This window comes from Rhinatrema bivittatum, chromosome 16, assembly GCF_901001135.1.
Source record: "Rhinatrema bivittatum chromosome 16, aRhiBiv1.1, whole genome shotgun sequence".
Classification (NCBI taxonomy): Eukaryota; Metazoa; Chordata; class Amphibia; order Gymnophiona; family Rhinatrematidae; genus Rhinatrema; species Rhinatrema bivittatum.
This window is the reverse complement of record NC_042630.1, coordinates 37408361-37429458: the sequence shown is the minus strand read 5'-3', so window position 1 is coordinate 37429458 and position 21098 is coordinate 37408361. Positions and strand designations below refer to the sequence as shown.

At 47.5% G+C, this 21098-nt stretch overlaps 1 protein-coding gene across 1 annotated transcript in view; it reads left to right on the top strand.

Moving 5' to 3' along the window:
• Window positions 1-21098, top strand: part of NECTIN4 (nectin cell adhesion molecule 4) — a 71945-nt gene that overhangs the window by 31772 nt on the left and 19075 nt on the right. The window contains exons 2-4 of the mRNA XM_029581130.1: window positions 17399-17752; window positions 18188-18478; window positions 18842-18956. Of these exons, the coding sequence (XP_029436990.1) occupies window positions 17399-17752; window positions 18188-18478; window positions 18842-18956 (760 nt within the window). The remainder of the gene's footprint in view (window positions 1-17398; window positions 17753-18187; window positions 18479-18841; window positions 18957-21098) is intronic.

Sequence of the window (21098 nt, the reverse complement as noted above, 5' to 3'; positions counted from 1 at the left end):
TTCTGTGATGACCCGAGGCATCGGATGGTCCGGACCCAGCCCGTGGGTTGGCTTAAATGTCAGCTGTTCGCGTGTGCCAGGAGCTGGCGCGCTCTTACCTTCTTCTCCGCTGGTTAATCCACTGTGCGATCCCACTATGGGAGCACGAGGAACGTTCAGGTGTCTCCTGTATGATCTTCTGCTTAGGAGCTGGCAGGCAAGTTAAGAACAGTGGCTAGGACATTTTGTTGTTTTTTTTTTAAATATATCCCCATATCTTTCCTGCCTTGCCGATTTGTGCTCACAGCAAATATTTTCCTGGGTTTGGGATTGGGGATTGAGACTGGAGAGCCTGCTGTCCTTCCAACTGATTAAAAGTGAAGCTGTTAAGAACCAGAAAAATACAAATTTGTATTTAAGGATGGCTTTCATGATTACTTTTTACAGTCTGGGGAACCGTGCAGCCGTCCGAGGTTCTTGTGCACTGTGGGGGTGGGATTGTAAAGTCGGCCTGGTGCAGCTGGACCTCCCGCCAGCTGGAGACGTAGGACAGCAGGCCCCCCCCCCCCCCTCAGATTCAGGCTGGGGCCCGTCGGCTAGCTGTGTCTCTAGCTGGGTGGCCAGCAGAGCCTTGGATGGGGCTCCTCGGGTGACTCGGCTGGTGCTGGTCCTGGTCTAGTTTTGCTCCCTGTTGCATGCATGGAGATGGGGGGGAGGGGAGAGTCCCTGACTCCTGGTGCGGGGGTGAGCACCAGAACTGTGTTTCCCGTGCATGCACAGGGGTAAAATTCAGCCCATCCGCAGTGCCGTCTGGTCACCCCAGTTGTTATCGATGTTGGCCCTGGATCTCCCAGTTAATTATTCGGGGGACATTAAAAAAAAAAAACCTGGCCACCTTTTCTGCTAGTAAGAAGTAGTTAATCTCCCTACATGGGCCAAGTGGCCCCCATAGTAACAGGGTGCTTTCTGGAGGGAGATGTTGGGGGGGAAATGTACGTAGTGGGCGTTCCGCTGATGCGCCGGCTTCACGCCACCATTCGACCCCCATGGCAGTGCAGGTGCATTGCACCTTTAACCGTACCAAGAAGACTTTCTTTAAATGCGGGCACCAGGCATTTTTGAAAATCGGGGGCTGAAAGTTGCCGCCCGCAGGCTTGCCAGTTCAAGGACCCTATTGCGAATTTACCCCCTCGAGGGACTTCTGATTACCCCATGGGACAGCCTCTCTATTTCACTGTGTTTGCACAGGGTACCTTGGGACTTGCAGTCCTGCAGAAAGAAATGCCCAACTGCAAGGCCCTTGCGTGCTTCGATCCAGAAGTCCTTTTTTTTTGGAGAAGGCAGCCGTGCCCAGACCTCTCAAGTCAGGTCTTGTACCGCCACCGTAAAAGTGAATGCATGAATGTGGCCTCTTCTAATTCCCCGTTCCTGAAACTGGATGCGGAAGCTGAAGCAGTGTTCTCCTTTTGTACCGGTGGCTCAAGGTGCCATTGGCAGAGAGAGAGAGGGAAGTCACAGGGTGTGGAGGTTCACTGATGGGAAAGGTGTGTGTCTGTGTGTCTGTCGGCAACTCAGGACCCGGCCCGGGTTCTGTCCTGCCGTATGCTCAGAGTTCCTGCTTTTTTTTTTCTTTCTTGGGGAGAGAGAACCACATGTGTCTGTAGCCACAGTGAGTATAAACCCCGGCACTAGAGATAAGCCTGTCTGAGGGAGGAAGAGGGTGAGGCTTTGGGGGCCAGCTGGCAGCCTTCCTGATGGCTAACATGCAACCCACCCCTCTTCTCTAAGTTAGCAGGTGCTAGTGCTGCCAGCCTGTCTCTTACTGTATAAGACTGCCACCGGGGAGCAGGCTTGGGCTGCCGGGACCGCTAGTGGGTGCACACGTGAGTCGCTCTTACACGGCGGTAGTAACGCTTTTGTTCGGCGTTTTTATTAGGAGGCTGCTATTGGTTTGTCAGAGCTGGGTACGTGCAGATCACCTAAACCATAGGAGAGCCCGGACTATTTATCTTCTCGGGGAAGGAAAGCATTGCCCGGTCAGATATCTGGGGGGGGGGGGGGGGGGGGCGGTGGGGGTAAATGGGACTTTGCTTGGTACCCTTGCTTCCTTCCAAGGGCTGAGATGTATTCTAGCAATGGGGGGTGGGGGTGGGGGGGCAAGAAGGGTGAGCTGGGCCGGTGGCAGGGGTGGGGAGGAGCGGGGAAGGGAAGGGCCCACGTTACATGCCGCAGCAAGGCCTTTTGAGATACCAGTCCTGCGGCTGGCATGCAGCCGGTCTGGTTTTTCCTGTCGACGGACTTGTCATCTCCGGAAACTTTTTTTTTTTTTAATCTTTTGCACTTGCCATGGTTGATGAGGCAGCGTACAGCTGATAAACAGAGCACACCCTATGTATGCGTGTATATGGAGGGAGGGGGGGAGCCAGATGGGAACCCTCCGTGTTACTCAACAGGTGTCAGTTACTGCAGAATAGAATCGGGTCGGGGAGGCAATCATTCGGACCTTTTCGGAAATCGGGGATTGGTGCTGGGAAGGTGTCTCCAGAGGGGGTCGGTTGTGCTCCTCTCGTGACAGAAAGGAAACCTTGCTTGGGAGCCAGGGTGCGTTGAGTAACGACGTTCAGGTTCCAAGGGGTCTGGTATTTTCTTGCCACTTCAGAAACAAATGATTTGAGCAAAGCTTTTTTGGGTGGATAGCACTGAGGGAGGCTTCCAAAACCTCTGCTTTAAGTTTTAGCATTTGGGGGGAGGGGGCTTTAGAATTGTGTTAGCTTTTGTACATCTTGTAGCCGAATTTTGAAACACATCTAGGTGATTTTTTTTTTTCTTTGAAACTTAGCAAATAAAGTACGTGGGTACGGATGATCCCGTGGACAAAGCACCTGGGGCAAATCTCTGCCCCCTATAGTTGGGAACTGAATTCTGCATGCGTAGATTATTCTTCTGACCTGAGCACGCCCTGGGCAATGTCCACTTTAAACGGTAAGGAAAGGAATGCTCTGGTGCAGGGCCATCTCGAAGGCAAATGGTGCCCCGGGCAAAACTCATCAGTGGTGCCCCACCCTCAACGTATTTCTCTACAAAATACGCACGCATTGATTTGTTGCTGAGCTTTGAGTTTATTTTGTGCACCAGCAAGCCTTCCCGGAAGCCTTTTGTGACTGAAAACAAAGACTGCACTTTCTCCGTTGGACAAGCACGTGATACAGCCGCACAAATGGTTGACGTTGGCTCCCAGCGATGAATTTGGGCATGCTCGCCATATATGGCTCAAAACAGTCCTGAAAATGTAACTGAGCATGTGCGGGTGTTTCCCGCCAACAGTCCACTCTCCTCACATCGTCAGTTTTACTTTGTCTGCTTCCGTGAACACAGAGTGCAGCTCCAACTCTCTCACAGGATGTCCACGAAAAAAGATGCAAGGTCTTTTAAATTATGCGATCGTTGTAGAAGAAAAATGCCTAGCAGAGACGCCCACCAGCTATGCCTCCACCATTTGGGACTGGACAGTGATTCGAAAAACTGTTAAGTCCTGTGCTGGCACATCAGCTGGGGCCCAGGTTTACAGGAAACTAAAAATTAAATACAAGATCGCTCATGCCAGTGATGCTCAAAAAAAGAAAAAAAAATTGAAAAAACATGACCAGCCGAAGAAAAAACCGCTCACTCACTCCTTATCTCATACTTCTACTTTTAAGGGAGGAGAGTATTGGCCATTTGCTGATAAAGCGTAAAAAGAACAAGTAGAATCCCCAATTAGAGATTCCAATAAAAAAAACCCTGTCATGAAGACTCGCGCCATGTAAAAACGTCAGCCAATAATGCTAAGTGAACCTTGATGCCAATTTCGGTGCAGGTTTTACTAAAGCAAACATCGGCGCAAAGTTCAGCAGAATCGATGCGACGTGAACCCACCTATGCGCCAAAACCTGTGATCTTCAAGTTCAGTATTGGCGCAAAGAGCGACATCACCTCTCACGAAGTCATCCGCTCCAAGCGCATCGGTGCCAACATCACTGGCGCAGAATAGGTTGCCCACTAGCATCAGAATATAACTGGGGACCTATTGGCGCCTCAGTTAAGCCCAACTAGTGATAATTCTAAGCATTCCCCTACTGCAAGCTCAGGGGAATCTGAATTCCTTACCAAGGCAAAAAGAAAGTCTTGTCACATGATCACACTCTCGGATTCTGATTACCCAGACAAAGAGACACATTCCAAAACATTGAAGAAATCGGTAGATATTGAGTAGGACTTGGATGGGAACATAATTCTACCATTCCTTTGTAAAGAAGTTGTGGTTAGATTTCATTAAAGGATATTTAAAAGACCCAAACCAGCTACCATGGAAAAAGATGATATCAAAACAAACATCTGAAACGCACCACCAACAAGATTCACACCTTTACTTCAGACACATCCAGTTCAACTGCAGACTCGCTTGAATGCCCAATATTTATTATTATTTATTTATTTAACAATTTTATATACCGACCTTCATAGTAGATTACCATATCGGATCGGTTTACAGTTTAACAAAGGGAAAAAAACTAGAGTAACAAATTCATGTAAACGAAAGATAACCAAAGCAGGAATAAGTCAAAGTTACAATCAACAGGGGGCGAGAATTTGGAAGCTTGCAACAAGCTGGAAAGAAGAAAAGGCCAGTAAAGTAATTTTACCGTAGAGTGTAGAAGTTACAAACTTAAGAACGGTGCTTTAATCTGAAGTCTAAGAGTCCATTTATTTTTTTCTTTGAGAAACGGAGTGACAGACTGGGTAAGAAAGAAGGCCAGCTAGTGATTGTCTGGTGGTTCAGGGAAGGCTTGGAGAAAGAGCCAGGTTTTAAGATTTTTCCTGAAAGTTAATAGGCATGGCTCCAGTCTGAGGTTTGATGGGATACTATTCCAGATGGAAGGGCCTGCTGTCGAAAAGGCTCTGTCTTTGGTCGTAGCGAGGCGTGTAGCTTTAGTGGGTGGAACATTAAGAGTGCCTTTGTAAATGTCTCTAGTTGGTCTGTTAGAGGAGTAAAGTTTGAAAGGTATTTCTAGGTCAAGTTGAAGTTGATGATGGATGGTTTTATGGATTAAGGTGATTGATTTGTATAGAATTCTGTAATTTACTGGTAACCAGTGTAGGTTCCTGAGAATTGGTGATATGTGTTCGTAGCGGCTGGTGCTGGTCAACAATCTTGCTGCCGCATTTTGAATCATCTGAAGAGGTTTGGTAGTGGATTTGGGGAGTCCTAGTAGAAGGGCGCTGCAGTAGTCTATTTTGGCGAACAGTAGCGCTTGGAGGACTGTCCTGAAGTCGTGGAAGAATAAGAGAGGTTTAAGTCGTTTTAAGACCTGTAATCTGTAAAAGCAATCTTTCGTTGTTGAATTGACCATTTTCCTTAGGTTTAGACGATTGTCTAGAATCACCCCAAGATCTCTAACCTGCTTACATGTGATGTGGGGGTTGAGTGGTGTTGGTTGGTGGATATTGATATCATTTGAGGAGATGAGGAGAAGCTCTGTCTTAGAAGCTGATGTGGCTCCAGATTTGCCATTGGCACCATCGCCAGATACTACCAGAAGTGTTAAACCTATGGACGATAACACATCATTTATAAAGAAAATAGCACAAATAGTTTTGTGATTGAGGAAGAAAAGGCAACACCAACAGAATCTGGTGTTCTCCAATTCATACAACCTCAAAAAAACCCCCACAAGACTGTACCAATGTTGGATGTGTTCCTGGATGTCCAAGACAATAGATTGTTTGTTTGAGGAACACTCTCTCACACCAACTCCAAAAAATGTATCAATAAAATATGCCATTAAGCCACATCGTGGGCATACAAAAGCCCAGCTACCACACGAATCCCTGACTGTAGAATCTACCTTAAAACAGTCCAAAAAGTCTAAGCTTCATTCTGCGACATCACCCACACCACACGCAACTTGATTAATAGCAGGATAACATGGGGGAAAAAAGTCTTCACTGTGGCTTCCCTACAGGAAAAGATTCAAGCACAGGAAGTACAAATAGTACAATATTTGTACAATTCCATTAACATCGTACATGATTTTTTGACTTACATCCCTTAAGATAAAAAAAAATACGCTCTTTCTCAAAGAATCAAGTGAGTCCATCAAACATGATGGTTTTGATGTTGCAAGTAGAACATCTGTCGTAGCCATAGTGGCCAGGAGGTTAGCCTGGCTCCAGGCCTCTAATGTTTATAAAGATAACCAGAAAAAATTGGTGGATTAGCCTTGTAAAGGCACAAATCCTTTTGGGGAAAAGGTCAAGGTAGCTGTGGAGCTTCTGAAGAAGCAGATCACAGCACTGCAGTCTTTTTGTCTTCAACATCAACAGAACCCAATCAAGGACGATGAGGAAATAGCTATTCCTATAAACGACTGATCTATTCGAGTAGTTATAGAGGATGATACCAGCATTCTAACTACCTACGGAGACAGCCAAATCCAATATATTAAGTACACACATGTCAGATGTAAAGGAATCAAAGACCCCCACCAGTCCAATCAGAATAATAACAAACAGGCAGGATCATCACAGTAACTATCCCAGTCAAGTTTTTGACACATCTCCCAAAATGACTCACATCATTCCAACAGGAGGACAATTATAGAACTTCTTACAGTATTGGAGCACCATAACATCAAACAGCTGGGTATTGAGAATAATCCAAAATGGTTATTACCTAAATTTTCAGGAAAATACCAAACAACCATTACATAAGAAATTGCCATACTGGGTCAGACCAAGGGTCCATCAAGCCTAGCATCCTGTTTCCAACAGTGGCCAATCCAGGCTATAAGTATCTGGCAATTACCCAAACACTAAGAAGATCCTATGCTACTGATGCAATTAATAGCAGTGGCTATTTTCTAAGTCAACTTGATTAATAGCCATTAATGGACTTCTCCTCCAAGAACTTATCCAAACCTTTTTTGAACCCAGCTACACTAACTGCACTAACCACATCCTCTGGCAACAAATTCCAGAGCTTAATTGTGCCTTGAGTAAAGAATTTTCTCCGATTTTATTTTTAAATGTGCTACTTGCTAACTTCATGGAGTGCCCCCTAGCCCTTCTGTTATTCGAAAGAGTAAATAAGCGATTCACATTTACCTGTTCTAGACCTCTCATGATTTTAAACACCTCTATCATATCCCCCCTCCGCCATCTCTTCAGCAAGCTGAACATCTCTAACCTCTTTAGTCTTTCCTCAAGGGGAGCTGTTCAATCCCCATTATCATTTTGGTCACCCTTCTCTGTATCTTCTCCATCGCAACTATATCTCTTTTTTTTTTTTTTTTTTTTTGAGATGTGGCAACCAGAATTGTACACAGTATAATCTCACCATGGCGCAATACAGAGGCATTATGACATTTTTTTTTCCTTTTTATTCTCCATTCCCTTCCTAATAATTCCTAACATTCTGCCATTTGGCTGCCCAATCTTCCAGTTTTGCAAGGTCCTACCTTTTCCCCAAAGGAATGACTGGATAGCTGCCATAGATTTAAGATGCATACACTTACATCCCAATAGGACAGAAACATTGGAAATATCTGTTCTTCACTGGGAAACTTACACCACCAGTATCAAGTGTTAACTTTCGGCCTACCCTCAGCACCAAGAGTGTTCACAAAAGTTTTAGATGTAGTAGCGGCTTCACTATGCAGATAGAACGTCCTCCTCATCCCATACCTGGACGATTGGCTGATCTCTGCATCAACAAAATCAGCATGAATGCACAACACCAAAATAGTAATGAGTCTTCTACAGAGGTTAGAGTTTGTAATAAACTATGAAAGATCTGAAATCAAACTGACTCACTTATTGGAATTTGTTGTTGCTCTTTTAAATACCAGAAACATGATGATTTTCCTTCCAGAAGGAAGTGCAAACGCTATAGTGGACATAATTCGCCCACTCTTCAAGAAAAAGGTAACCATGGTGAAGAAGTTACCAAAGATAATTGGCCATATGGCTTCCATGATATATATATATATATATATGGTGCCAACTGCATGCCGCAAATTGAGAAGAACGCAATGGCATCTCCGCAGTCACTGGCAGCAAAGTGTGCAAACTATCTCCACGTCCAATTACAAATCACCTAATAGAATCTTTCCATAATTTGTCCACCATTGTAAACCTAACTTGTGGACATGCGATGTATCCTCCACAAATACAGAATATAATTACCATACATGCATCACTCTGTGGCTGGGGTGCCCACTACAAAGGCAAAACTACCCAGGGACAGTGGTCAGTAGAACAATCAACTCAGCAGATAAACCACCTAGAGCTCTTAGCAGCATACAATGCCTTGAGAGCATTCCAGCCCTACATAGCAAACGCCATGGTTCAGATCCAAACAGGCGATCAAGTTACCATGTTTTATGTGAAACAAGGAGGGACGGGATCTTACTCACTCTGCAAGACAGCTGCCAAGGTATGGGATCTCGCAACTTCAATAAATGTCAGGAGAAGAAAACTTGCTAGCGGATCAATTAAGCAGACAACTACTGCCTCACAATTAGGAGATTATAACACTGTTCTACGGTCACATCAAAATATGGGGGAGCCCACAAAAAGACCTCTTCTCATCCCCCCAACAACAAGAAACTACCCAGGTTCTGTGCAAGACTGTGCTCAACAGAGTCACTTGCACCGGATGCTTTCACAATCCAATAGACAGGGTGTTTCATCTATGCTTATCCCCCAATTCCTCTGATTTACAAAAACAATATTGAGATTAAAACAGGAAGGGGGAAACAATAATTCTAACAGCACCAATCTGGCCAAGGCAACCATGGTTTCCCCTCTCCTCTCCCTCCCTCCCACCCATCCTCAAAATCCCTTTCCGGCACTAGGATTGCGGTGTGCTCATCCCACGATCCCAGTGACTGCCAGCACTGCCGTCTGCTTTCAGCGTTTGTGTCCAGAAAGGGATTTTCAGTACTGGAAAGGGGTTTATGAAAAGTACCGGGTGAGTTGGAGAGAGGGACAGGAGGGGGGCATCAGTTATGACTTTGGTTAAGTGACGGAGGGGGTTAGGGCGCCAAATGGATCGAGTATACTTGAGGGAGTTGCAGGGAGGCTCACGTTTTTGTGACACTGGGTAGGGGTCGGGGAATCAGGCTGCTGGGCCCACATGCCATCTTTTTATTTTCACAGTTATCACCATCTTCTTCGGCTCTGTTCCTCCGAACACAGCTGGTTAAGTATAAAGCTATCCGGTCCCTTAAGGCCAGATAACTTGTTACACCTAACCAGCGTTCAAAGATAGCCAGTTAGGCTTAAAGTTAATCCAGCTAAAACCCAGCAGGATAACTTTATTCAGGGATATTCAGCAGGATGTTTACCCTGCCTGAATATCCAGGATAAAATAATTTTGGTAAATAACAACATAAAATGTGCGATGTTTGGTTACTTGTGCTTCTCTCCCATGTTCATTTATTTTTATGGCAATTTTAATGTGTTTATGTTTTTACTGTGACCCTGCTACAGGCAGGATAAAAATCATTTGAATAAATAACTTTCACTAGGTAAATTAGCCGTTTTAGGGTTTGTTTTTAATATTGGCCTCCTATAGTTTTAGATAATCCAATCAGCAGTTGAAGCAAATACAAAATCATGAATGTTTTCCTTTTTTTTTTTTTCCTTTCCTCCTCCTTTTGATTTCATTCCTGAGGTGTTTTAAGGTTTTTTGAAAACTACTTCTAGTTAGATACGTATCAGTGAAAACTGCTAAGTACACTAGGGCATGTTGCTACACCGAAACATGTGAAGATTGAATACAGCAGGGACATCTTCAGAGTCCACTGCAGGCATCGCTCTAGTACTCATTCTGCATGAATACAGCACGGACAGCTGAAGGAAGCCCCCCCCCCCCCCGATGTGTTAGATGCAATTCTTACTTGCTACCGCTGATTAGACGAACAGTCCCGTCCATCCTCGCTCAGTTCGGCAATACCTGAAATCATAATCCGGCAATTAACCTTCTGGAAGGCTGCAGATGGTATCCAAATGTACCATGATGTGCTTGATCCCGTTGTCAAAACCATGTTGGATTGTATCAATCCTTGATAGAAGCAGAATTTCAGTACCAAAGCATTTTCTCAAACCAAATTGCTGGGGGTTGAAAATGGGGAAAAATCCTCAAACTCTGTCAATGGCTGCAATACAGCGGATTTTAAACTTTTTGATTAACATGACAGAAAAGAAATGGGACAAAGGTTGGCCATTACTGTGGGATTCAAAGTAGGCGCTAACTTTTTTTTTTTTTTTTTAATAATGAATCCAGTACAGTACCTTCAGTCAATGACAAACTAATGATGTTAGTAATACAAGGATTAATGTTACCTCTAATAGCCTTCAACAATGCTGTTGAGCAAACGTTCAGTTAATCATGTTGCTGATTAACTGTAAGAGCTGAAGCAATGGCAAAAGAATCCCTCAAAGTCCCATCCAAAACTTTCAGAGGTGTAGATCGAAGACTAAGGGCGTATAATAGTCACAGCCCAATGTGAAAAGGTCTGCAAATGCTCGACGTGGATTAGAATCCGTGGTTTATAGTTTGCTTATGTGCTGTCTATGCATAAGCCCTAGGCGGCTAACAAGAAAACATACATAACTGGATCAATAATGAACCCTATCATGCAAAAAAGTACTATAGTAAAATAAGCTTTCATTACAATTAACTTAAGTAATCTTTAAAACAATCATGAAATCATCTCTAAGCACAATTAACTTAATTTGCTTCATTGTGTTAAAAGATGGAATTCGTAAAGGAATTTTACAGTTCTGAATAACTTGTGGGTATTTTCCCATGGAAGCTGAGATCCATCGAGAAAAGTAAAGACCCTTAGCGCCATTTACTTTTATTATGATGATCATACTTTTTTTTTTTTTTAATTTTCAGAATTTTTTGTGCATTTGGTATATGGCTCCATCTGCTTTCTGTTCTATGCCAGTTGCCTTTTGGCCACTCTTGGCCCACTAGTAAACCATGCAGTGAGCGCCTACCACGAACATCAGCAGGTTTGTCAGGTGCCAGGAGAGAATGCCAGTCGTCAAACTACCTGTTGCGACGTGGAGGAATTAATGGCTGAAACTCATGGGACTAAGACCTCCTCCTTTAATTGTGCTGGGGGTCAACCTGACCCTGCTTCATAATAGTATAAGAAGCATTATTGTCACCCATTTTAGATGTTACCAAAGAAATGTTTCCAGACAGCAAGTAGTGATCTGACCAGGTGACAGATATTTTAGAGGGTTCATAATGAACAAAGGGAAGTATTGCAAAACATCAAGTCAAGGGTATGCCCATATTTATGAGTAGGGCTGGTGAATCAGTTGATCCCATCCCAGGGCAGGCATTGTATTCAGAGAGTTCACAGGGTGAGAAGGGTGACTCATCCATATGTGTAGGTTGAAATCACCTAGCACCACGATGGAACACACATTAATATTAGCGTTTCGATAAAAAGTCAATTGGAGACAAACAAAAAATAATGACAATAGGCTGGGGAGGACAATAGGCAAAGCAGATATTAAAGAGGGGTGAAGTTACCAACATTATTTATAGGAAGGTAAAATATCTGTCGTCATCTTGGGAAACTGAAAATACTGTTTAAAAATAATCAGAAGGCACCACTTAACTGGGCTCTTTTTTTTTTTTCTTCTTATGAATAGATCTGGTTAAGTTGACTTGCTCTTGGGGCCAGCTACAGTTAAGCCAAATACCTTATTTGGCTGACTCCTAATATTGGGAGTTAGCTGGACAAGTTTCCAGGCTAACTCATGCCCAACCTGGAACGTTCCTGCAACACCCCTAAATCATTTAGGTTTATTTATTTTTTTAGATTTTAGAATGTTAGTTAACTTTTAGTCGGATAATGAGTTATCCCGCTAAATGTTAGCCAGATAAGTGCCAGCGATAGTGAAAGGTCGGCGCGTTAGCTGGCTGAATGCCTTGCGATATTGGCCTCCTAAGTATCTTGGTGCTGCTATTTGGAACTGGGAGGGCCTCTGGTAACTACAGAACCATGGGAATTGTCAGTTCCTCCACATCCTATAAAGAGGTGTGTGCTTTCTCTCTCAGGAGAAGGAGTGTTTATAAACCTCTGGCATTGGGATCTTATAGTACTTTGTTGTGATAATACAGCTTAGATGCTTTGTGTCCAGTAATTAAGAGGGTGGAACAGGCGGGCTTACTTACTGACATGTCTCAGGAACTTTTGCTTCTCAGTGAGATCGTGTTGTTCCAGAGCGAAGCTGCCTTTGTAACAGCGGGAGGGTGGTTTTTTTTTTTTGTTTTTGTTATTTATTCAAAACCTGAAATATCATGCATTCATTGGGTAAAAACGCCCTTGGGGATTGATCGTAAAAACATTCGCCGTTCACCAGAATTACCTTTTGCAGTAAGAAATGCATCGAGGCTTTTAAGTTATCGGTAGCAACTGTTGATCCGTGAAGGTTGCCCCTTATCTGCATTTCCAAAGTCCCTAGGGCCTCCCCACTGTGCTTATCCCAAGCCCTTTTGAGTTCCATTTCCGTCCTTGTCTTCACCACCTCTTCTGGGCGTCGTTGGATCCAGGTGCGGAAGGGTGAGTCCGATTCAGGCTCCCACAGTCTTAACTCCCACCTCTTTCTTCCCTCTGGCTCTCTTGGTTGCCTGTAACCTGATTTGGGCTAAAAGCAAGATTTCCTAATTGATTGGGGTTTGTCGACACCCAGGCTGGCGCAGAGTAGCTGATGGACTGGTGAGGTGCCGCCTGACCTGCAACACTGCCAACAGGGCCATCTTTGGAGGGGAGGCTACCCTGGGCCCTCACACCACATTCTGAGGCCCTGCATCCCGCCAAGGTTGGACTTAAAATGACCCACCTCCCCCTCTCCTGACTGTCATCCCAGTTTGAGGAGCGGGGTCAAAAAAATGGAAGTCTGTGGCTCAGGTTTTGGCGATTTAGAGTAAAGCAGGTTCCTATCCAATCCCCGCTTCATTGGATCACTGACTGCAAAGCTTGAACTGGACTTCTGTCTTCCCATTCTAAGCTCAAAGGGGGCTTGAAATTTTTAGTTAGAACCACCTCGTCCATCCCTGCTTACCTCATGGCAACCAACCTCATTCTTCACCAAAAGCCAGGAGCTCCCTTTAAAATCAAGGCTTGACAGACTGGCACTTTGTGATCTGTGCTGTGATGTTGAGAGATCAGAGTTCAAATCCAGCCTCAGGCTCCTGGTGCTTGGAATTCTGCTGAAGTAGCATGCTTAGCTTCCGGGCGCAGGCAGTGAGCGGGTGGCCAGAGTGTGGCATTTAAAAGCAACTCCACATAAGATTCACCCCGATCTTGGAATCAAAGGGGGTGGGCATACTCGGCGGCAGATTCCCGATGAAGACCGGCCCAGGAGATACCACGTAGTCTGCCGAGCGCGGCTCTGTCACGGCCGTGCTCGGCAGACCACGTGACTAGCGCGACCGGCCCGCCGGGGGATGCCCGATCCCCCGATAGGCTGATCCGCCCCTGGGCCGCATACTGGATAATACACGTGAAAGGTGCCTGAGGAAATCAGGATGGGGAGGTATTAGAAGAGGATCTTTGCTTGGTGTCTGCTGAAGAAGAGCTACATTGGGAAGGAAAGAAATGAACAGAGAGGCAGTGTCTGCTGGGGCTCTGAGAGATGGCTTGGGGGACAGGAGTGCATGGAATGTATGGTGGGGCCAGGGCAAGTAAGTGGTTTTTGGTGCCCTAGGCAAGCCTTGGATCATGTACCCTCCCCCCCAGCTCACTTACTGGCAGTATCTCAAGCACAGTGTTCCCTCCTGCCGGAGGCAGTGGCTCCAAAGTGCCCCTTTCTTTGGTGATTTTGACTGTGGCAAAGCACCCTCCTGGGTCCCAGGCTGGTGGGATGTTGCCGCCCGCAAGACTTTGGCGCTCCAGGTGACTGCCTCGTTTGCCTAATGGAAGCACCGGCCCTGGTGACAGCTGGATAGAGAGGGGGAGGGAGTGAGTGGAGACTATGGTGCGCCCCTGAGGAGAGCTGGACTGGGGGAAGGCCTGAGTGGAGAGACAGTGTTTGGCACATCCCTGATGGGAGAAGGATGTAGGATTGCTGAGCTTATTTGACGAGATGAGATTTCAAAGGAATTTCTGCTGTACAAAGCGTTTTGCCTGCATAAACCCGCAACGTAGTGGAGGTGCTCCCGGATGGGGGAGAAAAGAATGCACAGGAAAAGTATCGTAGGGCAAATTTTTTTTTTTTTTTTTAAATTAAAGTACCTGTGTACTTTTTTTTTTTCTCTTGGAAACTGGTGGGCAAAACATACCCGCAGGCCGGACAGCAACGTGGGCAGCTTGAAAATTGGATTCTTAGCCTGCCTGCCTTTCCTCATCCTGCTCAGGTTGTGTTATGACATTTTTAGACTTCAGACGCAAGAAGTCCCTTCCCCAAAGAGCTTACGATCTAAGTGGGTACCGGTCCCAACAGTAGATAAAGGGACTTCTCGCAGGTCTGAAGGAGCGTCAGCAGGGGAGGTGGAATTCGAGCCCCGATAGCCCTGGTCCATGGCTTATTGCTGTAACCCACTAGGTCATTTCTCCTCACCTAGGATTCTGCCCGGAGAGGAGGAACACAGCTGCAGGTGACCTGGGCAACAAGGAGAGGGCCCAGGCTTGCTTTATTTGTTTATTTTACTGCTGCCAATGTCTTGTATTTCACCAGCCTTCACTTGCCCATACCACCCTTGTCCTCACCAAAGCTTGCCCTCCTAGCCTGCCCAGCCCTAGCATGGGTGAGGCACCACGCACTCTCTCCTCTGTCACCAGCTCGCACTGCGCCCTGTGCTTTCAGCCAAAGGCCTCGGCCTCTCCTCTCGGTGTTGTCTGCTCTCGTCTGTCAGCGTGCAGCGCTGGCCCAGAGGCTGTTTAAACTCCTAGCACGCCCAGTGAAACACGCCCTGCCTCCTCCGCCTGCTGTGGCCACCCAGTGCAGCCTCGATTTGGACCTGGGGCCCGGACGCCTGGGTTTTGACAGAGATGGGAGGGCTCCAGTGGTGGAAAGGAGGCAAGCTCAGCTGACACTTGACTGACTCCTGGTTGCAGGATTTTTACCAGAGAGACCTGCAGCTTTTCACGTTTTGTGTTCTTTTCAATGCGCTGAATTGTGGGGGCGGGGATAGGGGAGGTGTATACTCATAAACTTTCTCCACTCCCTTATGCACACTCTAAGAATCTCACATGGTCGTTCACTCACACATGTGCCCACTTACACGCTCACTAACGGGCCGATTCAGTAAAGTCTGCGGGAGAGCGGGCGAACGCCGCTCTCCCGGCGCGCGATTTACTATTCAAATGAGGCCCGGCGGTAGAAACAGGCAAAAGGAGGCGCTAGGGACACCAGCGCGTCCCTAGCGCCTCCTTTTAGCCCGGAGCGGCGGCTGTCAGCGGGTTTGACAGCCGACGCTCAATTTTGTCGGCGTCGGTTCTCGAGCCCACTGACAGCCATGGGTTCGGAAACCAGACGCCGGCAAAATTGAGCGTCCGGTTTTCGACCCGACAGCCGCGGGCCGACTTCAAACTTTTTTTTTTTTTTGGAAACTTTCGGGACCTCTGACTTAATATCGCCATGATATTAAGTCAGAGGGTGCACAGAAAAGCAGTTTTTACTGCTTTTCTGTGCACTTTCCCGGTGCCCGAAGAAATTAGCGCCTACCTTTGGGTAGGCGCTAATTTCTGAAAGCAAAATGTGCGGCTTGGCTGCACATTTTGTTTTCTGAATCGCGCGGGAATACCTAATAGGGCCATCAACATGCATTTGCATGTTGCGGGCGCTATTTGGTTCGGGGGGTTGGACACGCTTTTTCGGCCCCTTACTGAATTAAGGGGTAACGCTAGCGCGTCCAATAGAGGGTTAACAGTGCGCTCTGTTGGAGCGCACTGTACTGTATCGGCCCGTCAGTAAGTATGTGGGAGACAGGTGCCCATGCTCACTCGCTCTCACTTCTCCCCCCTCTTCCTCTCACACATGCCCTCATGCTCACTGATTTCTCTCCCTCTTCCCACCCCAAATCCGCTAATGGTAACAGCCTCATCCTTTTACGTCACTTCTGTGGCCGGCCGTGTGGCCCCGACAGGACGACAGCTCTCTCTTTCCTTTTACTCCCGTCAGGCCCACTCAGGCCGCTTCAGCGCAGGCTTACCAGGCTGGCGCCCAGAGTTTTCCGGTGCTTCCTCTGAGACCCAGCAAGTTTTTTTGGAATTACAGTCTCTGGGTCAAATCCGGAGAGTTCCCAAGCCTTCCAGTTTTGGTAGGGATTGAGGTGGCACGCAGCTGTGCTGGGGTACCACAGTCCTGGCTCCTCGCGCCTGCCCTTCAGCACTCCCTGTTATTTCTGGAGTGAGGACCCCCCCCCCTCACTTACCCTCAGCTCTGCAAATGCAACTTCGGCCTCGCAACACCCCCCTTCTCATCCACTACGGAGAGCCTGGGAACTTTTGAGTTGTGGGCCCCCTGAGATTGCTGTTGATAAGAGGGGGGAGGAATGGAATAATATGTATCAGCCTTCTCTCTTCCACTGCCCCCTCACCCTACTAATCCACACTTTATTTTCTCCCACCCATCACCTGTCCCCCTCCCGAGATGACCCTGCATACTCCCCCTTCATCTCTTCCTCACCCTGGCACTCTCTTTGCCCCCTCCCCCTATAAGTCACAGCTCCATGACTTCAGCATCCTCACTCTACCCTTAGCTGAGGGAGTCCCAAGACCTGGAATCACAGCAGCAGACTGAGTTGTGTGTGTTGCAGCCTCTCTCCAGTTTCTCCCCACATGCTGCTTGCTGTGTCTGCTCCAGGCTGCCTGAGGAAGGGGAGTGACTGAGCTGTATAGAACCAGGCCCTAAGGTTTCTAGTGTTTCCCCTGAGACCCTGAAACTGATGCAGATTCCCTGAGAGTTCCCAGGGATGCCGAGAGCCCCCGTGCACCCAGGTCTGCCACTGCACCTCGATCCTGCCCTGCTGTCTACGTGTTTGTGGGAAGGTCTGTGGTTGACGTGGGAGGGTTTTAATAGAACATCCAATAGTGTTTTCTCATTCCTGTGAGCTCCAAATATCTTTTTCAGATTGTAGTTCCTTTTTTTTGGCCAAATATCTTCTGCTATGATAACAGCTGCTGTTTAGGATTTTCTCTCCAAAGGCAAAAAAAAATAAAAAATAATAATTTTAGTGAATGGATCCCTTAATAACTAGATCTGGTTCTCCCTAGAAAGCTTGGCCAGCACGCGGAACTGCTTGGCCCTATGAGCCGAATGCACCCAACTCCCATCGCCTATGGGCTGAACCGGGTTCAAGGTCTCTAACTTGCATTATGTTTTTTCCCCTCTCTTTATTTTCCAGGCTGCGTGGCAGGCGTCGTGGAGATGCAGCGGGAGGTGTCGGCGGTGCTGGGCGTGGACGTGGTGCTGTCCTGTCGCTACCGCGCCGAGAGCGGGGAAAAGGTGACGCAGATGGTGTGGTCCAGGCGGGGCGGCAGCGGGCAGACCGTGGACATCGCCACCCTCAACGCGGACTACGGCTTGTACGTCGTCCCCCAGTACGAGGGCCGGGTGAAGGAGACGGCGCCTCTGGACCCGGAGGACGGGTCCATCGTGCTGAAGAACGCCGTGCAGGCCGACGAAGGCGCTTATAAGTGCCGCGTCAACACCTTCCCCGCCGGGAACTTTGAAGACAGCCTCAAACTGACCGTCCTGGGTGAGCTGAGATTGTGAACATCTAGCATAGGACGGCAGATGAGGCCCATGGAGGGAACAAATCCTGGATAATTGGCGCATGGCTTTCTGGGTTAATTAGAGGGAGCACTTGCTATTTAATTGGCGACTAGGATAGGGTGTGAAGAAAGCATGGTAGAGCTGAGGATCAAACCAAGGCCATTAATTCCAGCAGGATAGGTTTGCTATTGAACACGCTTAATTGAAAAATATATGTAGGAAAATTGTGTTTTGTTTTTTTTTTAATTGGGTTTTCAACGTTCCAGAAACGATAAGTTGGCCTGTGAGATTTGTTTGGACAGGTGCCCTAAAGAGCACTGTCGTCTTTCAAGAAACCAATCTGAGGACAGCATTTTCTCCTTAACATTCCTTATCCAGGCAGCTTATGTACGGATTTCCTTCTTTCTCCTCTCTGTAGTCCCGCCTCTCCCCTCGCTGAATCCCGTTTCCCCGCTCCTGGAAGGCCAGGGCAGGACGATGGCCGCCTCCTGCACCGCCGAGGGCAATCCCATCCCCACGCTGACCTGGGAGACGGAGGTGAGGGGGAGCAACGTCACGCGGACCTCGGCGCACCCGCGCTCCGCCTCAGTCACCAGCGAGTTCTACCTGGAGCCCAGCCGCGACATGAACGAGAAGACGCTGACCTGCGTCGTCTCGCACCCGGGGCTCAGCCAGGAGAAGAGGGTCCAGCACGTCCTCCGAGTCTGGTGTAAGTGGTGGGCTCTTGTCTTCCGGGGCCCGGGTACCGTTGTGACTCTTGAAGCGCTTCTTAGCAGGTGGACAGCCGTGCCCAGAACCGTGCCACGCGTGACCCGATACAGACCAGGCTGTCGCGTACTTTGCACTGTGTAGGTGGAATCGTGGCCTAACTCTGAAAAGCCAGATTCAGAGTACGAGAGGGCGCTGCTTAGCAAGTTAATTTTAAAGAGCCACTCTCTCCCCTTTCCTCCTTTCTTGATGGTCCCTTGGCTTTTCTGTCTTTCTGCTTTTAGCCTTGGTCCTTTCTCGTCTGCCCCTTCGTGAGTAACATGGTTTCAAATAATAAGTTCCACCCCCTTGCTTGCTCCTCTAGATCTCTCTGATGTCTCTATCCGTGGCCATGAAGACGGCTGGTACGAGGGCCGGGAAGGAGCTGCCCTGAAGTGCCTCAGCGAGGGGAACCCGGCTCCGAAGTACAGCTGGACTAGGTAAAGGCTGGCGCTTGGCTCATAGGCGAGCTCGGTCAGACCTAGGCGAGAAAGCTCGGAGCCGCATCCGAGGGGGCAGCTGGCAGTCACGCAGACTGTCATCAAATGTGTTGTGGAAAGCAACTGCATCATAAAGTGTGCAAAGTACTTTTTTTTTTTTGTTTGTTTTCTGTTACAGTTTTCAAGATGTTAGCTAGTTGTCACTAAGTGCTACCTATTACAGGGACAGCCATTTTGTTTAGGGGGTGATGTCACCGAATACCTAAGTCATGTCTCACTTTGATAGAAAACAAAACAAATTTCTTTCTTGTCTCCTTTAAACTGTAAGTTGCATGGCAGGCACCTCTAAATTAAGGAAGTAAAAGGCTACTATTCAAGCAGACAAATACTGAGCTGTGAGGCATAATGATGTCATCAGTGACATCATGGTTGAACAAAATGGCTTCTTCCAGCTCAGCAAGACAATCCATTAAAGCACGGCCTAGAGGACCTGGGTTCAGTTCTTGCTCTCTTGGTCAGCAGGGATGCTGCCAGGGCAACCTTCACAGCCCCTAGGGTAGGGGGAGGGAGTCTCTGCCATCGCTCAGTGGTGAAACCTCTAGGCCAGATTTGGGGTTCTCGTCAGTCAGGTTCCAGAGGGAGCTTCAATTTATAGTCCCGGTTGTCACTGTGAGGGGATATAACATTAGGGGGGAAATACCCCCAAGTAGCAGTTACAGTCAAGAGTCATGGTCCCGTAGACTGAGAGAGGAGGAGCAAGAAGAAACTGCAGAGCCAGTAATAAAATTAAAATAAAAAAAAGGCATTATTTCAAAGCTGGGCAAAGTGATGCTGATCCTCAGGCTCCTGAAACTCCCTTAGTCTAAAGAATAGCCCTCCCCTTGCCAAGGAAGCCGAGAAGGGGCTGTCTGATCCAGGCTGAGCCCTTAAACCCACGCTCAGCGGCTAAACCCTGCAAGGATCGCTTTCATTTAAAGAATAATCCCCACCATCCTCTTCCAGCCCCCTTCCCCCAGGCCGGCCGGGACTTGCTGGGAGTTTAGGGAGAGCCTCGCCAAACCCAGGACGGGGAAGCAAAGTCAACTTCCCCCGCCACAGCAGAGATGCAAAAAACAGTCTTCTGAATCGCGTTGTCGGACCGTTTAAAACAAATTCCCTCTCTGCCTCCCTCCAAATCAGTAAAAAAACAAACAAAAAACTGATCAGAAAATCTGCCTCAGATTCCTTTCAAGCCTCTCTGGAGTAAAATCCCTTAAGCTGAATTCCTTTTGAAATTCTGAATGAGTGGGGTTTTTTTTTTTTTTGGGGGGGGGGGGTCCGTTTGGGTATTTATTTGCATTTTTTTTTTGTTTTGAATTTGTCACCAGATTTGCGGGTAAGTATTAAATCCGAGCAGCCAGGGGCGATAAAACCTCTGATTTTGGTGGGCTGAAGGCCAGGCTGAGTCCCTACTCCTGAATGGGCTGGCAGGTCAAAGCAGACGGACAGCAGAGAGAGGAGCGGGGGAGGGGGCGAGTGCTGGGCTCTGCCACCAGGGCCAAGGCGATGGTATTGGGTGCCCTAGGCGAACCTTCAACCCTTCTCCCCCCCCCCCCCAGTAAATTACTGGCCCTTATGTAGGCCCCCCCCTTTGAGATTTTGAATTCTCACCCCTCTACCACCCCTCCAGAATGATCCTGTAAAAACACATAACTGGGTATCAGACTTATAAATGTTCACTTTGTTTTATTTGTACTATATGTGTGCGATTGTGCATCTGTACATGCATAAATATGTTTCAGGATTCGTGACTCAGGGCTAGGTCATTTTTGGACATAGGCTGCAGCTAAAATCAAGAAATGCATAAACGTATTTATACATATTTTAAAGAAATCCACACTGCGCTGGCTGAAGGCATGAAATGGCTGGCTGGGCTGAACTAGGAGGTTTCCCCTAACCACTCACCATACAAAAAAAAGAAAAGGTCACATTCTGGTGTCACCTCCGTCGCTCCGTGACAGTGATGCACATTTTGAACTAACGAGACCGGAGGGGGGGGGGGGGGAATAACTCAGAACCTGCAAACAGCACTCTTGCTCTGCTGTGACTGCAGCTGCTCTTCGGTGCCGCCCTCCCCTCCAGAAGCCGCCACCTAGTTTGCCT